Source organism: Anastrepha ludens, chromosome 3 (genome assembly GCF_028408465.1).
Source record: "Anastrepha ludens isolate Willacy chromosome 3, idAnaLude1.1, whole genome shotgun sequence".
Taxonomy (NCBI): domain Eukaryota; kingdom Metazoa; phylum Arthropoda; class Insecta; order Diptera; family Tephritidae; genus Anastrepha; species Anastrepha ludens.
In genome coordinates this window covers 123,983,449-124,009,330 of record NC_071499.1, presented here as the reverse complement: position 1 = coordinate 124,009,330, position 25,882 = coordinate 123,983,449, and the positions used below count along the sequence as shown (strand labels likewise).

At 39.9% G+C, this 25,882-nt stretch overlaps 1 protein-coding gene across 4 annotated transcripts in view; it reads right to left on the bottom strand.

Annotated features, from left to right (window-relative positions):
- LOC128858998 (optomotor-blind protein) overlaps positions 1–25,882 on the bottom strand; it is a 72,593-nt gene that overhangs the window by 27,435 nt on the left and 19,276 nt on the right. For all 4 annotated transcript variants that reach the window (XM_054095647.1, XM_054095646.1, XM_054095649.1 and 1 more), the window contains exons 2-3: positions 3,299–3,445; positions 3,076–3,152 (exon numbers count right to left, since the gene is read on the bottom strand). In XM_054095647.1, coding sequence (XP_053951622.1) covers positions 3,076–3,152; positions 3,299–3,430 — 209 coding nt within the window. In that variant the 5' untranslated portion in view covers positions 3,431–3,445. The remainder of the gene's footprint in view (positions 1–3,075; positions 3,153–3,298; positions 3,446–25,882) is intronic.

The window sequence follows — 25,882 nt, the reverse complement described above, 5'->3', positions numbered from 1 at the left end:
CTCTCTAAAAAACGTTCTAACAGCCAATCGTTAAATGAGAGCAACCTAGAGTGTCAAACGACAGATATTTTTTATGAAGAGCTTTTTCATGGCAGAAATACACTCGGAGGTTTGCCATTGCCTAAGGAAGGGCAATCGCGATTAGAAAAAACTTTCTATCAATTATTAAGTTGCTTTATTTTTTTTTGAGAAAAATGGTACCATTGTCATCCCAAACCAGATCGGCTCGTCAAATTTGTATCAAAAAAACGAAAAACAAACTTTTTTTTTAAATAATGCATTTCAGTGCGTTTTCTTTATATTCCATGAAATTTTCACCCCATTTCACAAAATTTCACCCCATTTTAATCCATTCCTTTCCCTTTAAATTTCCACCATTTCATTTTATACCAACCCATACCACATCACAGCATTCCTTCTCCCTTCATAACATTTTTTTTATAATTTCAAGATTTTATTATGCATATCAACTTTTTTCATTTCCATTTCATTCCTCTCCATTTACCTACTTTTTATCCGATTACGTTTCACCTCTCCCAACTCCAAAGTTATCTGCACCATTTCCCATTTTCAATATCTTATTTAAAATTTTTCCATTTAACTCCTTCCACGCCTAATGAATGTAGACCAACCCGTACCACTTTCCAACCTTCCTTTTGGCTTCATAACATTTTTTCATATAATTTCATCATTTTATTATGCATATCAATCTTTTCCAGTTCTATTTCATTCCTCCCTATTTAACTAAATTTTATCCGATTCCATTTCATCTCTCCCTAGTCCACATTAGGTTCATTCAAAGCTCCTCACACCCCCTATTTACCACTTCCAATTTCAATTTTTTTCATTTAACTCCTCCCTCGTATAATGAATGTAGACCATCACATGCCAGTTATTTTCTTTTATTTTTCTTCGTTTCACTCCATTTCATCCCATGACTCTTATTTTCATTTCTTCGCTTCATACCTTTTTTAATGCTCCCATTTCACTCCTTTCTTTTACTATATTTCCGCAACCTATTCCATCCCATTTCATTTCATACCACTTCACCATATTCCTTTTCATTCCATTAACTTGGCTAATCAAGTTTCTGCAAGCATACAACTAGGCCCTGAACCCTTTCTAAGTGTCAATTCTGCATTGAATCAACTCTTCATCATCGATTGACGACTTCATGAGGTCTACTCATAGAAGACGTTGGTCTGAGTTGGGCTCCTGCAGAGTAGACAAGTGCTTTGTGAAAGAACCAAACAGGAAATTAGCGACCTATCTCCTAGAACTTCCCTCAAGGGAAGGGCACAACGCCTGTGGTTAGCCTGTGGTCATGATAGACATATCATGTGAATCATTGGCGACCCAATATGTCTATCCTGTTGTGGGAATGAGGACACGGAAGAGCATTTTCTTTGTAGCTGTCTGACGTTTTCTAGAATCAGACTTAGGCTGTTGGCGTGCGATGTATACTCGTCCTCTTCCGGATCTCTTAAGATTCATTAATGCATCTAATACTACTAACCCTATCTATTCTGTCTCTTTATTCCTTCCACTGTAATCCATCCGGGTGTAGTACTGAGTGCGTACCCACAAATCTAATCCATTACCTGTCATCCTATTCATTAAAATTTTATTCATACCAACTCATTCCCCTGCGCTTCGTACCTTACCATTTTATGCTATACCTTATCAAGTTTTTCTATTGTAATTTATCTTTTCTGCTTTAATACATTTCAACGAATATTCAAAACGCTGCACTCTTGGCCAGTTTCTATAACAAAAGTCCAGAATGGTCATTTCAATTTGATTCCTATTCAAGTTCAGTTCCAGTTACGATGCCAGTTCAAATTGTTTTCTTTCAATTCCATTGGTTCCCTTCCATTGCATTCCCTTCCACTTAATTCCCTCCCATTTCATTCCCTTCGATTTCATTCCCTTCCATTCCACTTCACAACTTCATTCCTCTTAATTTTAGTTCAAATTGTCGTCTTTCCTTTCATTTCATTTCTTTCCATTTTTGTGCTATTCCTTCAATTCCATTGGTTCCCTTCCATTGCATTCCCTTCCACTTAATTATCTTCCTTTCCATTCCCTTCGATTTCATTTCCTTCCATTCCACTTCACAACTTCGTTCCTCTTAATTTTATTTCTCTCTTCTCCAAAATATTTTATTACGCTCTCTACAACCACCCATAGTTCTCGCGCTCTGTCCTTGTCACCAACACAGCTGTTGTCATCTGAGTGGGCGTATTGCAGCTGTCAACTGTCATGATATTCAGTTTCACTACACAAAAATGACAACTCAATAAACATTGGCAACGCCTCAAAGCTCAAACACAGATTTCGCGTGCCAAGTTGTCAGGCAGTAAGGCAGACAACCACAGCTGAAAAGTCAAACAACAAATTCCGCAATTCAGTCGAAGCAGCCAACCAGTAAACTCGCCGTGTTGGCTAGCAGTTGACGCCCACTTTCACATAAATATCAGCCAAGGTATTAAGAAATTGACTTGGATATATCATTTACAGTAGTAGAAGTGCAGTGACTGGTGCGACAGGAGTGAGAGGCCAGCATTGGCGGCAGACCTGGAGTGAGAGCTGATGGCCGATGGAGCGAGTTAAGAATACTTCCGCATGGAAGACACTTGGCAAGTAAATGAGCAATCATCGTGACTGGTGTTGGCATTTGCTTTCACCGAAATTGTAACCGCTACTAGTGTCAGTTATTCGAAATTACTGCTATCTATACTTTTCGACGAGGAATACTTTGGCGGGTATGCAGAGATGGCATAGCTGAAAAACGCTAGTCATTTGACTGCTGACATAGGCAGGCGTACGACTTGCAATGTCATTGCTTTGACAGCGCATTTAATGGAAAGTCAGGTTGACTAGTCAGCAGCGGTCTACTTATTGTGAAAATGGGCGGCTTTCCAAAAACTGGTAGAGGAAGTATGTACCGTCGAGTTTCTTGATTAAATTTCATGCAGCTCAACTTTTAATGCAGCGTAGTTTTAATATGTTTTTTTTTGTTTTTATTTTTTTGGTTTTTGTATTTTTTGTCTAAAAAACTTTAGTGATACTTACTTCTTTTCCCGCTTGCCAGCACCAGTATCACGAAAACCCTTCGCAAAAGGATTGTTATCGATTTTTAATTGAGTAATCTGCAAGAGAAAGAGAGTGAGTGAGAGCGAGATAGAGTGATATAGAGGCAGCAAATATACGTTAAATGATTTCAGGAAAACTTAGAGAAATGTAAAATATACACAGTACATTTTTATTTACTAATTCGTCATCAAAATTTTCTCACCTTCTCATTTTGATATGCTGTAACGGCTATGAATTCCGTCTCCTTGAAAACATACGTCCGAAATGTTGAGTACGGCAGCTTTAGTATATCATTGGCTCGCACCAAATGGAAACGTGGCTGGTATTTATGCATTGAATTGAGTATCGTCTGTGTGGGAGAAAGAGAGAGAGAGACAGAGAAAAGAGAAAAATGCATTAGAGTGGGAAATTCAGATTTATGAAAAAATATTTATATTAAAAATATTAGAGCAAGTGAGTGATGAAGAAAATAATAAAGGAAAAGATGACTTAAGTGTGAATGTGGGTATGTAAATAAATTTAAAAAAATATGAAAATTTTAAGACTTCAACTAAATTAATTGTTTAAGCATCAAGTGGAATGAGAAAAAATTATTGTAATCGAAAATTCGTAAAATTTTAACGAAGAAAAAAAATGTAAAGCATTATTTTTTACCAAAAAGTTATATAATTAAAAAAAAAACAAAAAAAAAAAGAATTTGCTCATCAACAATCAGAGCTCCTTATTCGAGAAAAGAAACTGCGATTTCTCAGCAAGAAATATATATATATGTATATATAACTGGCGCGTACACCCCCTTTTTGGCTGTTTGGCCGAGCTCCTCCTCCTATTTGTGGTGTGCGTCTTGATGTTGTTCCACAAATGGAGGGACCTACAGTTTCAAGCCGACTCCGAATGGCAGATATTTTTATGAGGAGCTTTTTCATGGCAAAAATACACTCGGAGGTTTGCCATTGCCTGCCGAGGGGCGACCGCTATTAGAAAAATGTTTTTCTTAATTTTGGTGTTTCACCGAGATTCGAGCCAACGTTCTCTCTGTGAATTCCCAATGGTAATCACGCACCAACCCACTCGGCTACGACGGCCTCAGCAAGAAATAGTCTCATAAAAATAAAAGTCTATTCAAAAAATTGCTAGCAATTATACGCAACGTCATATCGGCCAATTTTCGATATTTTAAAAATGATTAATGTTCGCCATTGGCCGATACCACCTGCTAGTTCTTTATAGATATAAAACTTTTGAGGTAGAGCCTTAATTTATTAGGCTTTTGTTCGATGTTTCTATTCATATCACAAATTTTTGGCTATGCATTAAGTTTTTGAATATGCCAAGAAAATTGCTCATAAATTCAAAAATACCTCTGAAGCCCTTCATCTGCAAAATCAATCTGCATCAAATTGCAAGCCACTGTTAGATCAATTGAAGTGGAGTATCGATGTTGGATATCAACTTCATAATCACAAATTTCTCAAAGATTAGAGACTCAGCAAAGTGGGGTATTTACTTCAATTACATACAATCGAGCGAAAGAGAGAGAAATAAAAAAAATGATTGAAAGCGAATTTGAGTTCATTTCTTACAGCTGAAAGTGGATCAGTGGCAGCAAATCCTTACAGGAACAAATATTATGAAATTAGGTACATTACATTTATGCCACTTAGAGTGATTTATGCCTTAGACCTAATTGGCAGGTTCAGACAATTATTCGTATTAATTTATTACTTCTCATGAAGTGTGCACAATAAAAGGAGAACAATTCAATCAAAAGAAAATTATTAGTTTTTAGTGAAGTCATTCACTTACTTTTGAAATATCAAAAGTTACCACCCACCGTCAACAAATATGGACTACAAATTCAACTTAGAAATATAAATAATATAAAATTGCCCAAATGCCGACAGCTGAGTGACTTGTTTACCAAACAATCATTAGAGTAATTGTCAAAAGAAAAAAATTGAGCATATCAGTGTCGTTATCTGCCACATTTTTCTGCGCTCGCAAAAATAACTTTTCTCATTCCTTCTGCCCAGAAACCAATACCATTGAGGGTAGTTAGATATATTCGCGAGTTAATACCAATTGACAACTGCAATGAATTGGCAATTATTTATACCCAATATGTGGCCAAAAATACAAGACAGTGCTCGCATTCTCAATTCACAGGCATTCCCATAAATAATCGCACGTACGTTCAAATGCATTACACATACATAAATAAGTATTTAGTATTAGATTCCTGTGTACCACAAACAAAAGTGGCGGCGAACACAAAATATTGCATGCGATGTCTGTTTGTGCACCTACAAATACAAATACATACTATATGCATACGCTGTAGTTGGTGTTGTTGTTTTAGCGTCATGTTAACACTTGGCTGCCAAAATCATTTTAGTACTGCCTAAATCGTCAGTTGGCTTAAAATTATGGTTAAATATATTTGTTTTAGTTCGGCCGACTGAAAGTGAGTAGATGACTTAGTTAAGTGCTAACTGTCCATGTGATGGGGCTACGAGGTGGCAGCGGTGGTTTGTAGTTGGGCTAACTAAATTTGCTTACAGTGGGATGGAGGTCCGCGCGCTCCTGTACCTCAAATTTTAAACCCATTTATCTTGAAACAACTTTTATCCACCTGGTGTTGTCAAAAAAACAAAAAAAAAAACTATTCAACCGAGTCGTCTGAAATTTCAATATGTTCTTCACAACATCAATGGCTATTGCCGTACTAGAATCATATTATTATTTTAATTATTTCGTATTTTTTTGATTAAAAAACTGAAACGAGTCAACTTCAGCACAATTCTTAAAATTATTAAAATTAAAATTTTTTTTTTTCATTTTTGTATGTAAAAGAAATTAAATAAAAAGCCTAAACAATTTAAATATCGTTTTTAATTTTTTTTCGAGCTCTAGACCAATGGGACCCCTTTAACAACCACAGAATGTTAAAAAACTATCTAAAGTATAATTTTTGAAAAAAAAATATATATGTTTAGAATCTATAATTAAATAAATACTATTATTTAAAATTCTGCGTTGATTTAGGAGAATTAAAAAAACACAAAAAACCAAAATCTTATAGGTTAAAAAGAAAAGTGTAAAAAAGGTGTGAAATATGAAGGACATTAATGTGTTAACTATTTATTTATTTAATTTGAAAATTTTTTTATTTTGTTTAATACAGTTCATACTACAACAAAAACTACATAAAGCAAAATTTCGAACTTTGTATAGAATTTGTAAAATTCGACAAATTTTCCTCAAAACTTCAAACTTCTTACTAAGAATTTCTGGAAAAATTTCTTGTAAGTAGAATTGCAGCCCATTGATAGTACAATAAAATGTAAGCTTCAAGTGGATTGAAAATCGCGTCGATTTTTGACAGTTTTTGCTGCTGGTGGTGTTGTGTATTTTCATGCATATAAAAAATGTTGAGTAGGCGCTAAATGGAGAAAAGGCGCAAGGCTGCGACCGAAAAAAAGTTCTCAAAAATCAGTGCGATTTGGGAGTTACTTGAAACTTGCACTTTGCCATACCAAAATTCAATTATCTATTAAACTGCATATGTGAAATATTTTTCCAGGAATTCTGAGTACAAATTTTGATATTTTCAGGCAAGCTTCTGAAACTTTAAAATTCAATGAGCTATAAAATTGCGCACTTGAAATTTCTTCAGAAATTCTAAGTAAAGAGACTGAAATTTTGACGAAAGTTTGGCCAATTCTTCCAAATGTTGTACGAAGTTTGAAAATTTATTTTATGTGGTTTTTGTTGTAGTGTGAACGTGCTTTTGTAAAATAATTATAGATATGTGGAGTGCATTTTCCTTTGACATTGACTGTATGCAAAAGGTAATTAATAATTAGTATAAAATTAAGAATTTAAGAAAAAAATTGAAAATTTGTGAGATAAAAATTTTAAATATATGAAAAAATAAGAGCTATTTATAAGTAATTTTTATAGCTAAAAATTTATTTAATATAAAAATTATATGCCTACTTAAGAATCTGTAATAAACAACTCAGACAACTTTTTATAACCAAAATAATCGCATGAACTCAATCAATTCTAAAATATTGCAAAGCACCGCCTGTTTACAATATTTCCTCTTCAAATAATCTATTCATACATTTTTGTTCACCGCCAATCCTCGTTCGGCGCACTGTGCGCCACCAACTACCCACAAACGCTACTCCAACTGCCTCAAGTCCGTCATGAGTAAGTAACGCAAAAGTGGCAAGCCACAAGGCGTTCATATAAAACCGCTTTCAAGTCTAATTGGACTAGGTTTCAGATTTTCCGCCACCCCATCCGCTTTGCCGCTAAAGGTGCCACATTTCTATACATACATACATGCATAAGTGTATGCATATAAAAATATGTGTGCATGAATGTGTCAGTATTTTACGATAATCTCACAGGGCGCCAATCATTTTATTATTATTATTGTACGATTTTAACATTTCAACATTTCGAGCTTACAATTTGTTATTATTGGCACTGTTCTTGTTGTTGCTGTTGCTGTTGCTATTGCAGTAGCTGATCAATGAGTGATTTTTACCAGCCCCACATACACCCGTAAGTAGTTTTTTATGCCATCATTTAAATGACAATTATTAGCGTTTATTACCTGACTGATTGTCAGTGTGCATGCCGCTCGGCTCGTTGTTGTTTTTATAGCCGTAGTTATTATTGCATTAATTATCGCAACTGACTCTAACAGCATTGAATCCAGCGTCATTAACGAATAATAGACGATAACAACAACGGTTATTGAAATGAAATTGAAATATTTATGTTTCTGACAGTGTTGCCATATTTGTGATTTTTAAATGCACACACACACACACATACATGACAACACGCTGGCCTGAAGAATGTGAGGCGATTGAATGATTGAATGAATGTGGTTAATGATGTTGTAAAACTATGAAAAAGTAGCAAAACAATTTTATTATTATTTAAAAGGCAAAAAGTATGGAGTTGTGCATTTTCAAATTAAAATTGACATTAAAAATGTGGTAATAAAATTTATAAAAAAAAAACGAGCGAAAAAAAATTGAGATAAGGCTGCACGTATGCGATATAATCAGAATAACTTTGATTGTCGATGAATTGAATGCATAAGGAATAAAAGAGAAAATACTATTAGCTGATTATTCCCTAGGCAATGGAACTTTTAATAGAGCGAGAGCGGATGAGGTAATGAGAAGAGGTAGAGAAGCAGAACAAGAGCGTTCTCAATGTAGGCGGTTTCACGTTTTTAGAATGACCCAGACTTATATCCGGCTAAGGACTGTGATGCAGATGACATTTCTGCAATAATTAAAGGTAACCATGAAAGGACCATAAAGGACTTAATGCAGGATGCCTGGGAGTGGTGTAGAAAAGAGGGATTGTCAATAAACCCTTCCAAAACCACTACTATCCTATTTACCAGGAAAAGGGTTTTAAATATATCCACCCTGGGAATAAATGGAATACACGTACCTCTAAAGGAAGAGGTTAAATATTTAGGAATTATCTTGGATAAAAACTCACTTGGCAGGCTCACCCCAACTCAGTAACAATAAAGGCAACGAAAAACCTTTGGACAACAAAACAACTGTTGGGTAAATGCTGTGGTCTGAACCTTAAAATGACCTTCTGGATCTATACCCAAATCATAAGACCGTTGTACTATATGGGGATTTGGTATGGTGAGTTAAAACAAATCAAACTACTGCTATATCAAAACTGTGTAAACTACAAAGGCTGGCGTGCCTAAGCATAACAGAGACCATGACAACTACCACAACTGCAGGCTTGGCAGCGCTTTTAAATTTACCACCGCTACATTTAGCACAAGAGGAAGGAAGCACTCTCTTTTCATATGAAAGAAAAACTTAAACCAGGAGCTCTTACTGGACACCTCAATATTTTGAACAGGGTTCAACATGCAGTATGCATAACCCAGGCGAATATCCACACGTAACCCATACTCAATTTTGTAAAGAGATACAAGGTTATCTTTCCGTCTAGGGAAGAGTGGAACACTAACCCAACATGGATAAATGATGACTCACAAAAATGGTACACAGATGGTTTCAAAACGCTCCAAGGAGTAGGAGCAGGAATAGTGGGGCCAAGAGCACACAAATCTCTAACACTAAGTACAGTTACCACAATTTTGCATGCGGAGCTCTTCGCCATAAGGGAAACAGTGGAAATTATATCCAAAAGAGGGTTCCAGAAAGAAAAAATTAAAATACTTTCGAACAACCAATCGGTTCTCAAAGCCTTGAATAGCTTCACATTCAAGTCAAAAGTCCTAATAGAGTGTAACAATGCACTCAACAAACTGGCCACTCATAATCAGGTCTCACTGATTGGGGTATCAGGACATGAGGGACACGAAGGAAACTATAAGGTAGACTTTTATGCCAGAAAAGCGGCAGAAGGGCTATTTATTGGGCTAACCCCATTTTTCGACTTTAACAAAAATAATATACAATAATTAAAACACGAAACTAAAAAATGGACCCAAACTAAAATCAGGGAACACTGCAACGGCACAAGTGGCCTTAATCACTCCAAAGAGTTTTTGAACTTCAATGCCAACAGAGCAAAATCTGCTCTAACCCTAGATACAAAGGCATTCATATTACTCTGTCGAGCACTTAATGATCACTTTTGCCTGTAATAAACTCTTTAACACAATAGGATTAGCTAGCACAAGGTTATGCAGGTTCTGCTGTGATGAAGAGGAGTATATGGAACACTTAATCACGAACTGTGAGGCATTAGGCCACAGGAGACACAGAATCCTAGAATTGCTCCCTCCCAAGGAGCTGGTTCGATTCCTCGGTATAGTAATTATAATTAAGTAATTAAGGGCGCACAATAGATCAATCTGGTCTTATCATTACCAAGGACTGTGATTTCAGCTGCTCTTCCTCCAAACATTTATAGGGAATGTTTCGCCTATATAATAACAACAAGAGTAACTAGGTGTTTCCAAAAAATCCTCGGCGATCATTGAACTTTATATCATCAGCGTTTCCTTTAACTCCCATTGTAGCAGCATAGAGAAGGAAATTGGAAATATAAAACGCGAAATTTCAATTTTAAAAATTGTAAATAATCTTTGCCTCTCTGAGGTCTATCCCGCAAAATGTATGTTTTTTCTTTAGTTTTCGGCAAGAAAAAATAAAAAATTGTTATCTTCACAGCATAGAGCTTTTTTCGCTTAACACTGCAGACAATGAAGCATCGCATAAGATAATCCAGGAATGTGGCAGTGCTGCTTCTCTCTCGTATGAAAATATGATGCCCCAGAAGTATTTCCCGTCCCCCTTTCAGCGATGTTATATTTTCTTAATAAATAAAAAAAAAACACAAACACCTCAGCCTCGATCTCACACACACCTGAACTAAATGGCAATTAGAACCCAAAACATGATGCTGGCACTGATGAAAGGGTGGGGCTTAGGCCAAACAAACAAGCAAATAACAAACAGCAGTCAACTTTAACAACAAAGGTTAATCATCAGTCTGATCGATTTGTCTTAATTTGCAAAGCGTTTTTACTTATTTGTGTACACTAACATTTCGTGTTTGGAGCGCACCGTTTTTGGTAAGACGTGTCGCGTACGTTGTGGTTATTGAAATTGTTGTTCTTGGTGTTATTATTGTTGTATGTACAACCTCACGCTCCATGTGACTGTGTGCGGTTGTTGGCGCCTTGTTTGGCATTTGATTTCAATAAATCACCAGGCAAATTAGAACCAGCAACGGTCGTGGCATCCACAATACCGTCGTCGGCGTCACCCTCACCGTCACCGTCACCATCACCATCATCGCCATCGTCGAGACCGCCCAACACTCAGCACGCTTGTTAATCATACACGAAACGAGTTATCCGGACAGACAAATGCAGAAAGAACAGATACAGAATACCAGGCAGGCACACATATACGTACAAACTCACTGAGGATGCTGATTCCAGCCCAGCTCATTCAATGGATGCGTCGTCGCCGAGTCAAGGCGGCGCGGCGGCGAAGAGTGTAGTGGTGTCTGGGATGAAATGAGACTCATCAACATGTTGTATGCACAAGCATAACTGGCTAACTACCTACAATAACGATAACAACAGGCAACTAACTAGTGTTGTATGTACTTCAGCTTATGAGCAATCGGTAGTTGTGGCTAAAGCAAACAAGCTCTCGAACTCGATTGCGATTGCTGCTCGAGTAGGTGTTTGTTTGTACGCCGCACGCCTGGCGCCAACAAACCATCAACGAAATCGCGCGCGCAACGGCTAACCGGCAATTATCCTGACGTTCGGTGCTCTGCAAGGCTATACTTTGCCATGGATTTCGGACTTTAGTTCTCAGGCTAATAAATAAATGCCCCCAACCACACGCTGACCGTGTTTGTGTTCACTACTTCTTAGCTCTCGTCCAGGGGGCGCACATATGAAGTCATAATCGGTTTTAGCAAGACAGTGGGCCACATTTATGGTAAGTTTTGAGCAAGCTCGAATGAATCTAAAGAAAAGTACAGAGTAGAGTGGCATAAGCAAACTACGGAAACTCGTACAAACTAAAAAGTCAGAAGACGACTTCAACAGGTGATTTATGCTTTAGGTGCTTACGATTTATTATATAGACAGAACAATTAGATGATTTGAATTAACAGAGTCGCACACTTAGGCCGAATTTCATTTTAAATATCTTATTTCTGTCGATCGTAGAATCTTTTACTATCTTTCATCAACCAATTTGTTCAAAGGTTGCAGAAAATCGCAGAACATTTTTTCTCAAATGGCGATTTGCGTTTCTTGTCCACAAAAGAGTCGCCAACTAGAAATGCCTTGATCTTTTCCACTTAGTCTATCCAGCGCTGGGCAGATATTTTATTCGCATACCAACTCACCAATATCAGCTCATAGAACATTATGAGCGTTGCCGGTCGTATGTATATATTTCTTTTCAGACTAAATAAGGGTCTAAATAGCTTTTGAGTAGCTTTTGAGTATGAGTTCGTGAGACTAAAAGGAAGTCTTCGTAAAGTTCAGACATTACATCTTCCGCTGCAATCGTATTTTGTACTTCTTGATGCAACTTTTGGATGCCAACTCTCCTTTCACTCTCCATGGCTCGTTTTCCATGATTATTTTTCAAAGCAACTGTATCCAGCAGAGCTACCAAATCTTCATTCAGCGGAAAATGTCGCAGTCTTCGGGAAATCAAAATATTGAAACAGCTACTTTTTCTAATTTTTTTTGAGTTTATAATCGTTGAAGCATCGTTCCGCGAGCACTTCACGACGTGCAGCGGCGGATTCTGCTATTATTAAGATTCTTTGTTCGATTTTTTCATTAAAGGCCCTCTTAGGTAAAAAATAGAGGAAAAATTTAACTCCAGCCGCTCTAGTTTATTCCAATTGATTTCAACATCATTGTTGGCGTGACGGTTCGGGTTGAACCTTGGACTCCCTCAATAACTTCGACCAAGAATCTCGATCGCGATCCAGACATCCTCCACTTTGCAGTCTGAAGATCATAGCGCCGTCGTTAACTGCTTTTCCTTAGGCGACTCCTTTTATAAGTCCCACATAGCTTACTATTGTAGATCTTTTTTTACAATTTCGTTTGGGTCCATCCTCAGAATATGGCCAGCAAACTTAAGACGCTGAAGCTTGATGTAGTCGGCGATGCGGAAGTCGTTTAGCTCAGCTAGGCTTTCATCGTAGGCGATAATTGGCGTGATCTATCCGCACCGGTCCAAGAATTGCCGTAGAAGTTTTGCCTCAAATATATTAAGCGGTTTTTTTCTTTCTTTTTCCAATTAAACTATGTCGAGGTAGCTCCACTCACTTATCAGCCAAAGCGGTTTTCCGACGATACTTGGTTAAGGTCAGAGAAAGCTTAGGTGCAAACAGTATGAATTCACACCAGGGGCGGGTCTGAGTTATATCGCTTTGACTCTATCAAAAACTCTTCTGAAATTCGTTCTTTCAGAACTCATCAAGCTATGATGGAGACCCTTAAGACGTAGAAAATGTTCAAATATGTCAAAGATCCCTACAGACTCTTCGACAATGCAGCGTCAAACTGTGCAGAGCACCGGAACGGAGTACTTATTTGGAAAGAGAGGCAACAGACGAGTGCGTGAGGGAATCGTCTGAGACAGAACTGAAATAGAAGCATACCATCCCTGCCCAGTTTCCTGTTTTCGCAAGTTGAGAAGAAGACTAGAGTAGCAACTAGTAGAACTAAGCAGAAGACCTGCAGAGTGTCGCCTTTGCATTGGTGAAAACTTGGTATTCGTTGAAAAAATAGCTTGAAAATTGCTGTACCTCTCTAATATACGGTTTCCCATGGGCATACTCAACCTTTGGCTAAACAACGGCCAGATTTTAAGGCATGCACAACGATTTATGTTGAGGCTGCAGAGATTTAAGTGGAACTAGCCTCCACTCAGCACTTCGAGTGTCACGCACTTCGAAGAATGCGCTTGAGATTTTTAGGAAACCCTTTTTAAGACGTCCATTCCGCATTTCCAGAGCCAATGCCTTGCACTTCAAAGAAAGCGCTTGAGATTTATAAGAAACCAGTTTTTTGTGGAGCCGAAGAGTTTCAACACAATCTCGTTGAAGTCCGAAATGGATACGTCAAGGCCAAGTGCCAGTTTTAAGACATTTTTGTATAGAAGGGTGCCAATATTTCCTGTTCCCCATAGTGGGAATCTGTGGGCATCGAGTGAATTTTTTTTAAACAGACCGTTAAACCTCAGCCGATCAAATCTTCTCTGTTATATTGCCTTGAATGGCGCCACTGTGCCTTAGGGCAGCCGAACTCAGTCAACAGTGTTTTTTTTTTATATTTTATTTATTTGCAATAACCTGTGAAATTCTACTCGCCCCGCCCATATTCAAGCATACCCGATTTCACTACCGTTAAACTATCAACTGCAAAGCAAGAAGAGAATATAAAAAATTGCTAACTGCTGAAAACAAACAATAAGCCATAAATGTCTATGCATTATTTGGGCGATTCGCTGTTGTGGCTAGTCCCTCATCGCAGTTTTGCTATACTGTGGTATCTGGCGGGGGGAAAATGGCCAAGGAACACGTAATCCAATAATTAGCAGCAAATAGGAGCTGCAGTGGCGGCCAAGGTGACTCAATTGAAGCTACGCAGCGCAAGGCGGAACAGATTAACTACTAGTCGGTCCGTCAATGCAACACAATAAGCCATCCAGCCAGTGTGTTTGTTGGTAGCGCAAATTTATTGTATTTTCATATATATTTTTTGTTTCGTTTTACTTCACTTTATTAACTTCTTTGAAATATCTGCTGGACCGCCCGCATTCACGCGCACTGGCGAAGACACATCGTCGTCCTGTACTTCTTCAACAGCCAGGAATGCCGGTTTCACACGCTCAGCTCAGCTAGCATGGCGGTCTGTGGCGTCCTCAAGTGTACCTGTCTCGCCTTAATAATTTAACGCTTTCTCTAAATAATGTCATCGCCACCGTTGACGCGCGCGCGTGCAAATGAAGTGATATGCATGGAGAGTATACACACACACATAATCAAATATTTATGCATGTGTGTGTATGTGCACATTTTAAAGATCCTCAGCACAAACTTGTCTTCCTACCTTTTTGGTTTTATTGATAATTTTTGCCTTGCTGCTGCAGAAATGTTAATTAGTCAGCAGGCGAACACCCGCTCGCGTTTGGCTTTAGCGCTATTTGCCGGTTTTTTTTTTACTTTCTGCTATTTTTCTGTTGCCACACTAGTCGCATTGGCATTTGTGGCTGTGTTGCTACACGTTCGAGCTCTTGTTCTTCTATGTTGTTTGGTGTTCGCACACAACCTTTTAAATGCTACCAAGCGCGCCGCGATCTTCATGTGGAGCAGTGCAGCGCAGCCCAGCAGCAGCGACATCTTCGCAAGCAACTCACTAAACTTCGTGTAGCGCTTAATGAATGTGCGATTAAGTGGCTGATAAAAATTACATGCAATAAAGAATTGTTTCGTATTGATGAAGCATAAATGACAACATTCAATATTTGTAGTGTGTGGTTTCATATATTCATTTTTGTTGTTTTATTTTTTGATTTTTTTATGTATAAAAAAAATAAACACGGCTTGGCTGGGCATGGGAATATTGTGAACGCCATGTGAGACACAAAATTGCATCGTCGTGAATAGATAAAGCGGTCACGGTGGCGAAGGAATTACACGAGCTGAAAATGGAATGGCAAAGATACGAGGGTCGTTTGAAGAGTTCATACAAAAATAAAAGCTGCTGAATTGTTTGGGGTAAATCTTTTTTATTTTTCGACTTAGCATCCTTTTAGGCATCTACGCTTCCCTCAACGCAGTTCTAATTTCTTAATCGCTTCCAAATAATAGGAAAGTCTAAAAAATAGCCACTCGTTCCTGCTATAATCTCCTCGTTTGAATAAACTCTTCAAATTGGGCGAAAAATAGTAATTTGAGGTATCGGAGGGAGCCTAGTCTGGAGAATAGGGGAGATTCAAAAGCCTTTTGAAAAATATGCTCTGATTTTTGGTAAAATATTCGAGCATCGTTTTCTCGGCTCGTGTTATCCAATTTAGTTTAAATTATATGCCACTTTGTTCAATATATTTTGTAAATTTTTAAGGCAATTGCATTCTATTCTGCAATTAAAAAAATCCTAGTCACTACTGATAAAAGGAACGTCTAACTCTTTTTCATAGACCGCTCGAAAGTTTTGCAAATACTTGAAAAGGTGATAGTCGCTTAGTATCAACAGATCTGTGTCGCTTAGTATCAACAGATATTTCGGGATTATAGTGGACTCTCTGAACTTCAAGTGTATCGTTAGAAATGTGTGCGGCCTGCTGTTAACGTAATGGAACACAATACTCTCCCGATTCGTTATTAATGGCCTCTTTTGGCAAATCGCCGACTTGAGTCCGAGTTTGGCGAACGTTTGGACCAGCTCACTGCAATTTAATCACAACCTTTTTCGACGGTTATCCTCGTATGTAGCTATTTTTTATCACCAGCTACTATCCGCTTCAAAAATTGGTCGACTTTGCTCCGTTTCGGTAGAGAATTTGCAGGTCGGTGCAGAAACGGTCCCAAAGCTTTTGCGATGTCAACTCCTGCAGCATTTAGAATTGGGCGTCTTTCAAACTATTTTTGTGCAAATCGGTCCAGAAAATTTTCTGACTAGTATTCAATTCTTTTACCAATGGAAAACCCACTAATGTGGCGCGATAAGTTATATGATTTCATAGAGATTTTTGATTATTCGCCTAATAGAGTGCATCTCATGGAAGCAAGACAAGTCCATAAATAGCACACATTTTTGTGTCCTCCTGCTCTGACAATTCACTTTGGTCGTAGTAGTACTGAAAAATTCTCCATTATTTTATCTTTATTTTGCAATGCTGCAACACCCAACTGGCTCCATGAAGTCCAAGCAGGACTTTTTTGTAGCGTAATTAATCTTTAATTCCTTCTGTGGTGGAAGTTTTTTGTAGTGTAATATAATCTTTAAACGTCGTGCAGTAGAACTCGATCCGATGTATATGTCTTGAGATATGGCTCACTAAAGACAGCGCGAAAACCGCCACTTGAGCTGAATTCCCAGCTACTATTTCAAAAACAATAACAACCATTTGGAACAGCCCTGCATCAGAGATACAGAGATCTAGCCAAAAGCAGAAACCCGAATGCAACTAGAGACCTTAAGTAATAGTTTATAGAAAACAAGCCAACAAAATTATGGAAAAATAAGTTGCTTTCCTAAAATCTATACAATCAGAAGCGACAAGAGCTAGCAAACCACAGAAGGGTAATTCTCATATGAAGCAGAAAATTTTTAGAGTTGGTGAGCTCGAAAGCCTCAACCATAAAAGGCTTAGCGCCATCAATCGATAGTTTAGTGACTACTGTGATGCAGGCATGCAACAAAATGGCGCACACTATGACCAACAGAAAGGCGCTCGGCCCACACTTGTGGGTCTGCGCAGCCTGTAAAAAAATGCCAAAGACATTAAACGCCACCCGGCGTAGGTAAGAATGGCGTGGCGTCGTCTTTCGCGCGCTGTGATAATGCCAGTGACGCTACCACTGACGCGTCGTAACAATGGCGTGCTAGATCATCACACACACGCACGCGTACGCCTTAACCAAGGCTTTGCCAATTCAGCAAAGAAGCAGCAAACCAGCCAGTCAGCCAACAAGCCATGAGGCGTCCAAGTGCCTAAGACGCCCGGTGTGGCCTAAGCTGCTAAATGCTAGTACTAGTGCAGCGTGCCGGCACAGTGTGGTGGCAAACGCGCGTGTGGGGTCCATGGTTCGTGGTGTAAGCTTGCAATTGTTACTTTTTTGCTGTTGTTATTGTTGCTTTCTTACATATATGAACCACTCTAGCGCTACAATGGCGTTGTTGGCTGTATGGCGTTACGTGACTCGCCGCCACGACGAATAAAGTGATCAACTGACTGGCAAAGGCAAAAAAAATGAAAAAAAACACAACACAACAACAAAAAATGAATAAAACTAAAAGTGAATGGGTGGTGACGTTGATGTGGCGAGAGTCATGAATGCAGAAACGTATGCGCGCTAAGAAGGTATAGAAAGGACAGGCATAGATAGACAGGCGTGCAGGCAAGTCTGTGGCGTGGTTGGTTGGCTGGCTGGCTGGTTCATTGGTTCGTTGCATGGCTGAGGAAGCTGGCGCATAACTTTAAGTTGACTAGGCGAGGCTATAAATTTATAAAATCAATTGCATGTTTTTTTTTGTAGTTTTTGCTAAGCTACTTGTAGTTGTTGCATTGAGTGTTTTTGTACTGTTTTTTTTCGGTTTTTCTGTCAAGTGTTGTTGTTGTTTTTTTTATCGACTGTCTACAGCATGAATGCGGCGCTTTTTAAATCCCAACGCCTGTGACTAAAATGTCGAAGTTGTGTTAAGTACTTTTTTATTTTTTTTTTTTTTCGGTTTTTTGTTTTCCCATTTTGTTTTTTTTTTTTTTATTTTTGCTGCTGGTTTGTCTGACCATCTCGACGGACAGAAAAAATTATGGTAATTAAAAACAGCGAAACCCCAATGAGCTTGAAAAATATATGTATATAAAAGTGTTTTTGATTATGAATTTTTACTTGTCGCTTTTGGGAATTGTCTGATCGCTTCATGGCAACTCAGGCCACAGCAGTGGTGGGGAACGAACGCGGTGGCGCGTCGACAGGAGTAGTCGATTGATATAAGCGTTGTAAAATTGTCGTGCACGCTGTGCGGTCTTACAACAACAACAATCAACTACCTACAACAACAACAACATTATAAGTCATAATCAGCCAACAACCAACAGTCAAGTCAACAGCGTCTAAACGGATTCAGGCAGCCAAATCTCATATTTATGCGCTTACTTAGAGTCTACCATAAAGGCAGCAACTACACCGGTCGCTGCCACTAGCCGCAGACACATAAGTACCTACATACTTACACAGGTACATATATGCGTTTGTTTGTCGCCTGTTGTCCCATTCGATTCGTTTCATTTCATAGGCATAAAGCAATTAAAGTAACGATTCTTTAGTGGTTCGCCGTTCATGCGTTGCGTTTGCTGTTGTCAGCCAACCTTTTCGAAGCGCTCGTAGCTGCAAGATACAGCTATTAACGAATCAAATCAATATTTTATGTGCCCGCCGCATTCGAGGAGGCTGTGTGACTAAATTGAGTGTGGTGCGCTATATACGGGCAGGCATATTTATTGGCATATATTATTTCTTTGTATTAAGGTATTAAAGCTAATAAATGCGTCGACAACACCATCAGCGGCGGCACTGGCCGATGGAGATAATGCGCGCATTAAGTTTGGGTGGTCTGTAAAGCTGCTGTGCTAGCGGGAGAATTTTTTTGTTTGAGTATTCAAGGTAGCTGAGGTCGGTGCAATGGTTAAAGTACCAGTCTGGCCCTCCCCAAGTAGCACTCAAGCGCCGTTTTGAAACGATTTTGAGACCTCCAAAGGGAAGATAACTACAGCTAAACAGAGCTGTTGATGGAGAGAGTGTTGGAATTTAAGTTGGCGCACTGCTACAGGCTGTCGAAGAAAGGAGCTCCCATTGTCCTTAATCGTCTAGCAGCCAATCCCGGACATTTACAGGGAAAGTGCTTGACAGACTCTTCTCTGAAAGATCCACTTTACGGCTTCTGCAATGAGGTAAATGGTAAACCTGATCGTCCAAACACAGCTACTAGTTTGAAAATTGAATGGCGCTGAGTTCCCAAGACTTTCTGCGACCAACGAGTTTTCGAAATAGCACATGAAGAAATGGAACTCCATCTGTGCTGCGCCTGTTTGCGGAGAAATAAGGCGAGCATTTCCCATCTAACAACAATCAAAAGGATGCCGATGTCTGAGTAGGGGACCTCCGACACCAATTCAGTCGACCCCTTTCTGGCAATCTCATCTGCATTTTCATTACAAGAGTTCACCAGTTTGGTTCTGCACCATGGCGTTATCACTGCCTTGATCGCAGCATTCTGCGTGCCTACGGGATCGCAAAATTTTTGGTTTGAGAAGCAGAAGAAGCTTGGTATTCGGTAGTTTAAAAGAAATATTGTATATAAATTGGCTGTTTTAGAAAAAAAACCTGCTCCGACTCACGATTCTATCTTGGAACCGTCAGTAAAGACAGAGGTACCAGCCTCGACACAGATTTTCCCCTCGTTCCAATCCTGCCTACATGAAAAGATTGCCCTGGCACGACGCTCAAACTCCAGTTGGCGGATAGAGAGATCTGTATGAACTTCAGAGAAATGCGGTGTTAACTACCTGAAAATGCTACCATGTCCCTTGAGTATTCAATTCAAGCAAGCAGAAAACTGAGGTAGGGGGAAGCGAGTAAATATTTTTTGAAAAAAACTGGTCTTTTGGACACCAAAACTTGGATATTACACAAAACTGGCTTAACTGAGTACCGCCATCTAATGGGCTTAACACGTACCTCCATCTAACCGGCGCTTGCTGAGTCGGCCCAAAGCTCACATATTCGATTGTGAAATGAAATTATAGAGCTTTGACACTAAATGTCAAGTTCGCTAAAGTGTTTTCCGTAAATATGTAAGAAATTTGCAAAGGTTTGTCTCCGGTGATTGTCATCGAAGTAGGGAACTCTCATCCGAAGGGCTATTTTTGGTTTAAGTGGGGGTTTTTGTTTTACATGGCGGATCCGAAATCTAGAACGCAATCAGACTTCCTGCCTCGGTTCGCTTTCTCGCAACCGCGTGTTCGACAGCTACCCGGAGGACATTTGAGTAAGGCTCAGAAGTTGAAAGCTGCTTGAAGCGTACGCAAACGAATCTTCTGGGTAATTCCCAGGTAAATGGCGAACAAAGACTTGCCCCACAAACGTGGACTTCTACCATCCGCGAGGTATTCCTAGTTCTATTCCATCCTTAGGCAAATCAAATGCAGAAAGTGACGATGGATAGGTCACGTGTTGAGAAAACCTCCAGATAGCATCACGAGAATGGCACACGACTGGAACTCGCAAGGGGGCAGAGGTCGCAGTCCACCAAAAACAACTTGGAGAAGGTCGATGTTGCGCGAACTAGCAGATGTCGACATTTCATGGGGCGGTGCAAAAACAACAGCACAGGAAGTTTCGTACCGGTTCGCACTAACTCATTAGTATTGCCATCGATTTGTGAAGCATCTGTATAGACGCAGGTAGTTTCCTTTCTTCTAAGAGCACTTAAGAGTGTAAAGCTTAGAAATGCAATGATCAGACTTGCGATTTTATGTAAATTACACTTGTCCAGTAGGCTTTGGAGCTCGTTCCCACGACAGCCGGTTATACGTTACCGGAATAACCCGGATTTATATCCGACCAAAAACTGTCAGATTTCCAGAAATATTTATGAGGAATGTTCAAGCTGCTACAACAACAACAACAACAATAACTCTGGAAATTCGGCTATTAGCTTCCAAGTATTGTGGCTTCTCCTCCACCACTTTTTTGTATCTACCGAAAATAAATTCAGTAGATCGCTTTCATTGCAGTGTTGCAAATCTCAATGGCTCTGACAATTGAAGAGAGTCTTTGGGCTCTCTGTTGAAAACGAAGCAGAGAAAGCCGAAAAATCTTCTTCGTCAACTGGGTTTTAAGATGTCGCAAGTGAGTGAGGTTTTAAAAAGGCTTAGTCACTATAAATTGAATAAAACTGTGCAAAAAACTGAGGAAGATCAAAGTGAAATTAAATAAAATCATGGAAATAATCACAATAACAAAAGTATCGTGATTTGCAACCAATGCCCACACTTTACACGACTGCCACGTCATCCAACCGTCCAAAAAATATTTTGCCCAATAGAACTGAACTTAATCCATAAGTGCCAGAAAAGGAGTTAGCCTACAATTTCAAGTGACTAAAATAAGTGAGTGACTTCATTGATCAAAAGTAAGCAGAAATCAATACGTATAGCGAACCTCGAGCAGTGCCTTGGCAGCCTTCACCCCACAACAGAAAGTTATTAAATACCTTTCATAAAATAACAAACATTAAATATTCGCTTAAAGACATAAAAACAAACTAAATTAGTTCGAAAGGCGATGGCGGGATGGGTAAAATAGCTGAGTAGAATAATCTTCTTAGAATAACTCTGATCTGCCGTGCATACCTACCGAAAAAGATGGAGCCGCAAAGCGGTATCAAACACGCTGAAGAGCACCTATTTATTAGCGGCGGCGAGGCTTAGCCAACCTCACATATTTGGCTGCGACCATAAGCGCCTACGCCAATTCTGCGAAGACAACAACTACGCCGCGCAGACGAGCATGACAATTGTCGGAACAATGCGACTGAGTTGCAGCAATTTGCAACGGATAGTTCAATTAAATCGAAAGAATTTGCAACAAATAAAACCGCTAAGCCATTGCAATGCTATAACTCACCGCACGGCACGGAGTAACACAGCAGACGCACAATACAAAAAGGCATTTAAAAAGGCGCCGCAGAGCCAGCTAACTGAACTGCGACTAGCTGCAACAGCAGGCAATAAGCTGCAAGCACAAATGTGGCACTCAATGATGTAGAGCGCGCGCACGCGCGCTCCCCGCTGAACTTCACATGCCACAAGGAGCCAGCGCGCTGATGTGATCGATTTGTAGATGCGCATTCACTGATGCGCTAGTGTCATTTGTAGCCGCGTCAATGCAGATAAATGTGCGGCACAAACATCAAGCCAACGGCCGCTGCCAAAGCATACGCTATCGGCCGAAAGGTTGTGCGCTGTTTTTTGTGCCGCGCCATGTGGTAAACGCGGCAATTGAACATGAAGTAATCAACACGTTGGCCGTAATTGTGTTGTTGCAAAGAACAAAAACAAAGCCAAAAGAGCAGACAAAAAAGACAACTACGAAAAAAGGCAAACAACAGCAAAAGACGTGCTACGTTGCAACAAAGTCATGTACGATGCGTTGTAAAAATGTTGTTGCGCGCCCCAAATGAAGTTGAAACATTCAAGAGGCAGCGACAAGCCGTTGATGTGTTGCAACAATGCGCGAAGCAGGAGAAATTTTTAAAGCGAAAAGGTTGCGCGGTCGCAGCAGTAAAATGCGTGCGCCTCTGACCATTTTTGGTAAGGCCACAATAAGCACAACAAATGTAGCAACAACAACAGCCACAAACACAAAATGTACAGCAGCCAACAACAAACAAGCAGCCAGCCAGCCAGTCAAGTAGCGCGTAACTGTTAAGCGCTGCAACTGCAGCTGCAGTGGGACGGTGGGGCAAGCCGCTGGCTGATGTTGATGATGTTGTTGCCGCCGCGGCGCTGTAATTTATTGTAATGACAACATGCTGTACAATCGCGAGTAGCCAAGGTAGTGCGTGCATGGAGCGCGGCAAGTGTCGCGCACCTTGGGGGCAATTTAATGGATTTGGGTTAAGCTTAATACCAAAAAGTGGCTACTGCAAGCAGCAGCAGAAGAAGAAGAAGAAGCAGATAAAAGCAACAAAAACAACAATAAAGCAAAGTACCAGTGACGCTCATGCGGCCGCCGCAAATCGTCAATATTACCGTGTTGCAAGCATGACAATTACGCGACTACGTGTGACTATGTCAACTATTACACAAACAACAACAACACGAGTATAATACAAATAATAAATATCCATCATGGAGCAGCGTAACATATGTTGGCTATGTAACGAAAATGCTTTGAATGCGCCAAATGCTTGTTGCATGTTCTGTGGCATATTTGGTTAGATCGCAGCAATTTGGCACAAAGAATTAAAACAGCAAATGTTGCAAATCAATAAATGCGATAATATAAGATTTACAGCGTATTAATTAAGACATTGGTAGTGAGTGGAATGTTGGGGAGATCCTGCCAGCGACATAGATGGAGAGCGAAATAGAAATGGAGGTGGCAAGTAGTGGTAGATGCAGAGGTGGAAGTGGAGGCAGAAGTAGAGACAAAGGAAGTACAGGCACAAAAGGCAGCCGAGGCACAGGAAAGCGAAGAGTGAGCCGCAGATGTTTAGCCAACCGCAATGATGTTGCAACACAGTCATGTAAACGGCACAAAAATTCGGTCCCAATGGAGTTCCCACTCCATCATGCGCACATGCGTAAATGAGCCGCAATTATTTGCTTATAAGCTCATTGTAAGCATAATTTGTTTACAATCCACAAACGGATTCTGAAATTTCTAATCATGCCAAAGTCAAGCGACGGCACGCAAACCAATCGGCACCTCTGCACGAGGAAAGTGGGATAATTGGCCGGATAATACCTGGAACTGAGTAGCACGGCAGCTCTTTTCCCGGAAGATGCATTGATTGCTTCTATTCTACTTCTGCAAGTAATAGTGAGTTCGAATATTTTTCGTCATATAAAAGCCCTGCAACTGCAAATGTCAACAGCCAGTGATGTTATAAGTCATGGACGATGCGGTTTTGGAAAATTTCGAGTGGTTAAATGTGAGAGCGGCAGGCGCATTTAGCTGAAGATTATAAGCGGGCAGACGAGGTCAAGTATCGTCCGATTAGATGAGGATCGGCCAGAAATTGCGTACATCTAAGGCAAGGCCGTTTGGTTTCATAAAGGGCGGTAATGAGCTACTTGAACACTGATCTTGGGACCTGATGCATATCAACTCGCACTGTCAATCTTCTAACTTGGATCCCTCTAGCGGTGAAACTGTTAACCACAACCAGAGACGAGATACCTCACAAAGTGGGAAACACCAGTGAAAGGAAAGGGAACAATAGAAGTGGGTGATCTGGCGCTAATAGAGGGGACTGCTCCTAAGACTGACACTGACCATCTTTTATCAGCACTCATTGTCGCCAATTTCTACGAATGATGATGATGTTGAAGACACGGGGGGATACTTGGTTCGATTCGATGGTGTCATCAGCGGTTACACGTCTACTAAGCTGGTTAGTTCGAATTTAAAAAACTTGAATGTGTCTCTAAAATATACCGGGAAAGATAATAGATAAAGGAAACTTCTCACATATCGCACACTTTGCGGCTATGCATCCCGACCTCGTCTACAGAATCGAAGAAGAGGCTGCGAAGAGCCAGCTAAACGACATTTTATCGCGCCACTCATCATCATCATTGTTTCTGTGAATCCCTAGCCGGGCATGGGGCACCAGCACCAACATCTACGCACCATCTAGTCCGATTACTGGATAACGCCTTCACCTGCTGCCACCTTAAACCGAGTTGTGACGTCTCGCGATCCACAGTTCTTTTTCAGGTTTCCTTTGGCCTGTCAGGCGCTCTTCTTCTCCCGGTGAGTGGGTTTCATTTCACCATGACACACATCTGAATGAGTAGATGGCAGCGGAATAATGGCAGCAGGTGGATCGATTAGAAGATAACCAAGAATTATGAGAGTTTGAGAATTAAACTGATTCGTGATTGAGGAGAGCCAAAGAGGGCTTTTTGTGATCTTTGATGACACTTTTGACTACCTCTTCTCTGTAAAACGGAGGCCGAGGAAAATTTTGCTGAGGCCGAGGAAGTCACTGCAGTTACTACCTATGACTACTGTGATTACCTATGAATGACCACCGACTACCACCGAAGAAAATATTTTCCTTGGTGACAAAATTTTTCTATACACGATTTAATGTAGTACTTTCAAGTAGATACTCAGGAGCGAATCAAAGCGCGGAGACGTCATTCTAATCGGAATAAACGGACATCTCATCTTCTTTGCTTTCACAATTGGAATCCTGTTGGTCCTATGGTGCGCGCTGTAGAGCTGCTTTATCTAAATGATCTCTAAACGCTGCTCGATTGCGCTTAGCTAAACTCGCCGCTTTCCTTGCCGGACTCTGATTTTTTCAAGCTCCTTTCGGCTTGAGCTGGGCATTTAAGAAATTCAAGTTCGCAATTTACGTGCTAAAGAGGGTAAAAAGGTTTCCTTTCCACTTTTGTGGTGATGCAACAACGTGGGGTTGTTCGTTGATTCTGAGTCGAAAGGCGGCCTTAATATAAAAATCCCCGCTGAGCTCCTGGAATCGATGACTCCAATTTAATAAAAATCCGACATAGAAAACTTTTAGATTGCCTCTAAACACTCGTAAGAAGTTAATAAACTTAAAAGGCAAGGAAAATTCGCCAATAGAATTCAATGAAATCATAAATTTGACAAAGATGAGTTTTTGGATAAGGGAGGAGACCTGGCGGCTACAATTAACACAAATTCTAATACTAACAGCTACAAAGCTATAAAGCCCTGCATATTTATTTAACAAAATATGCGG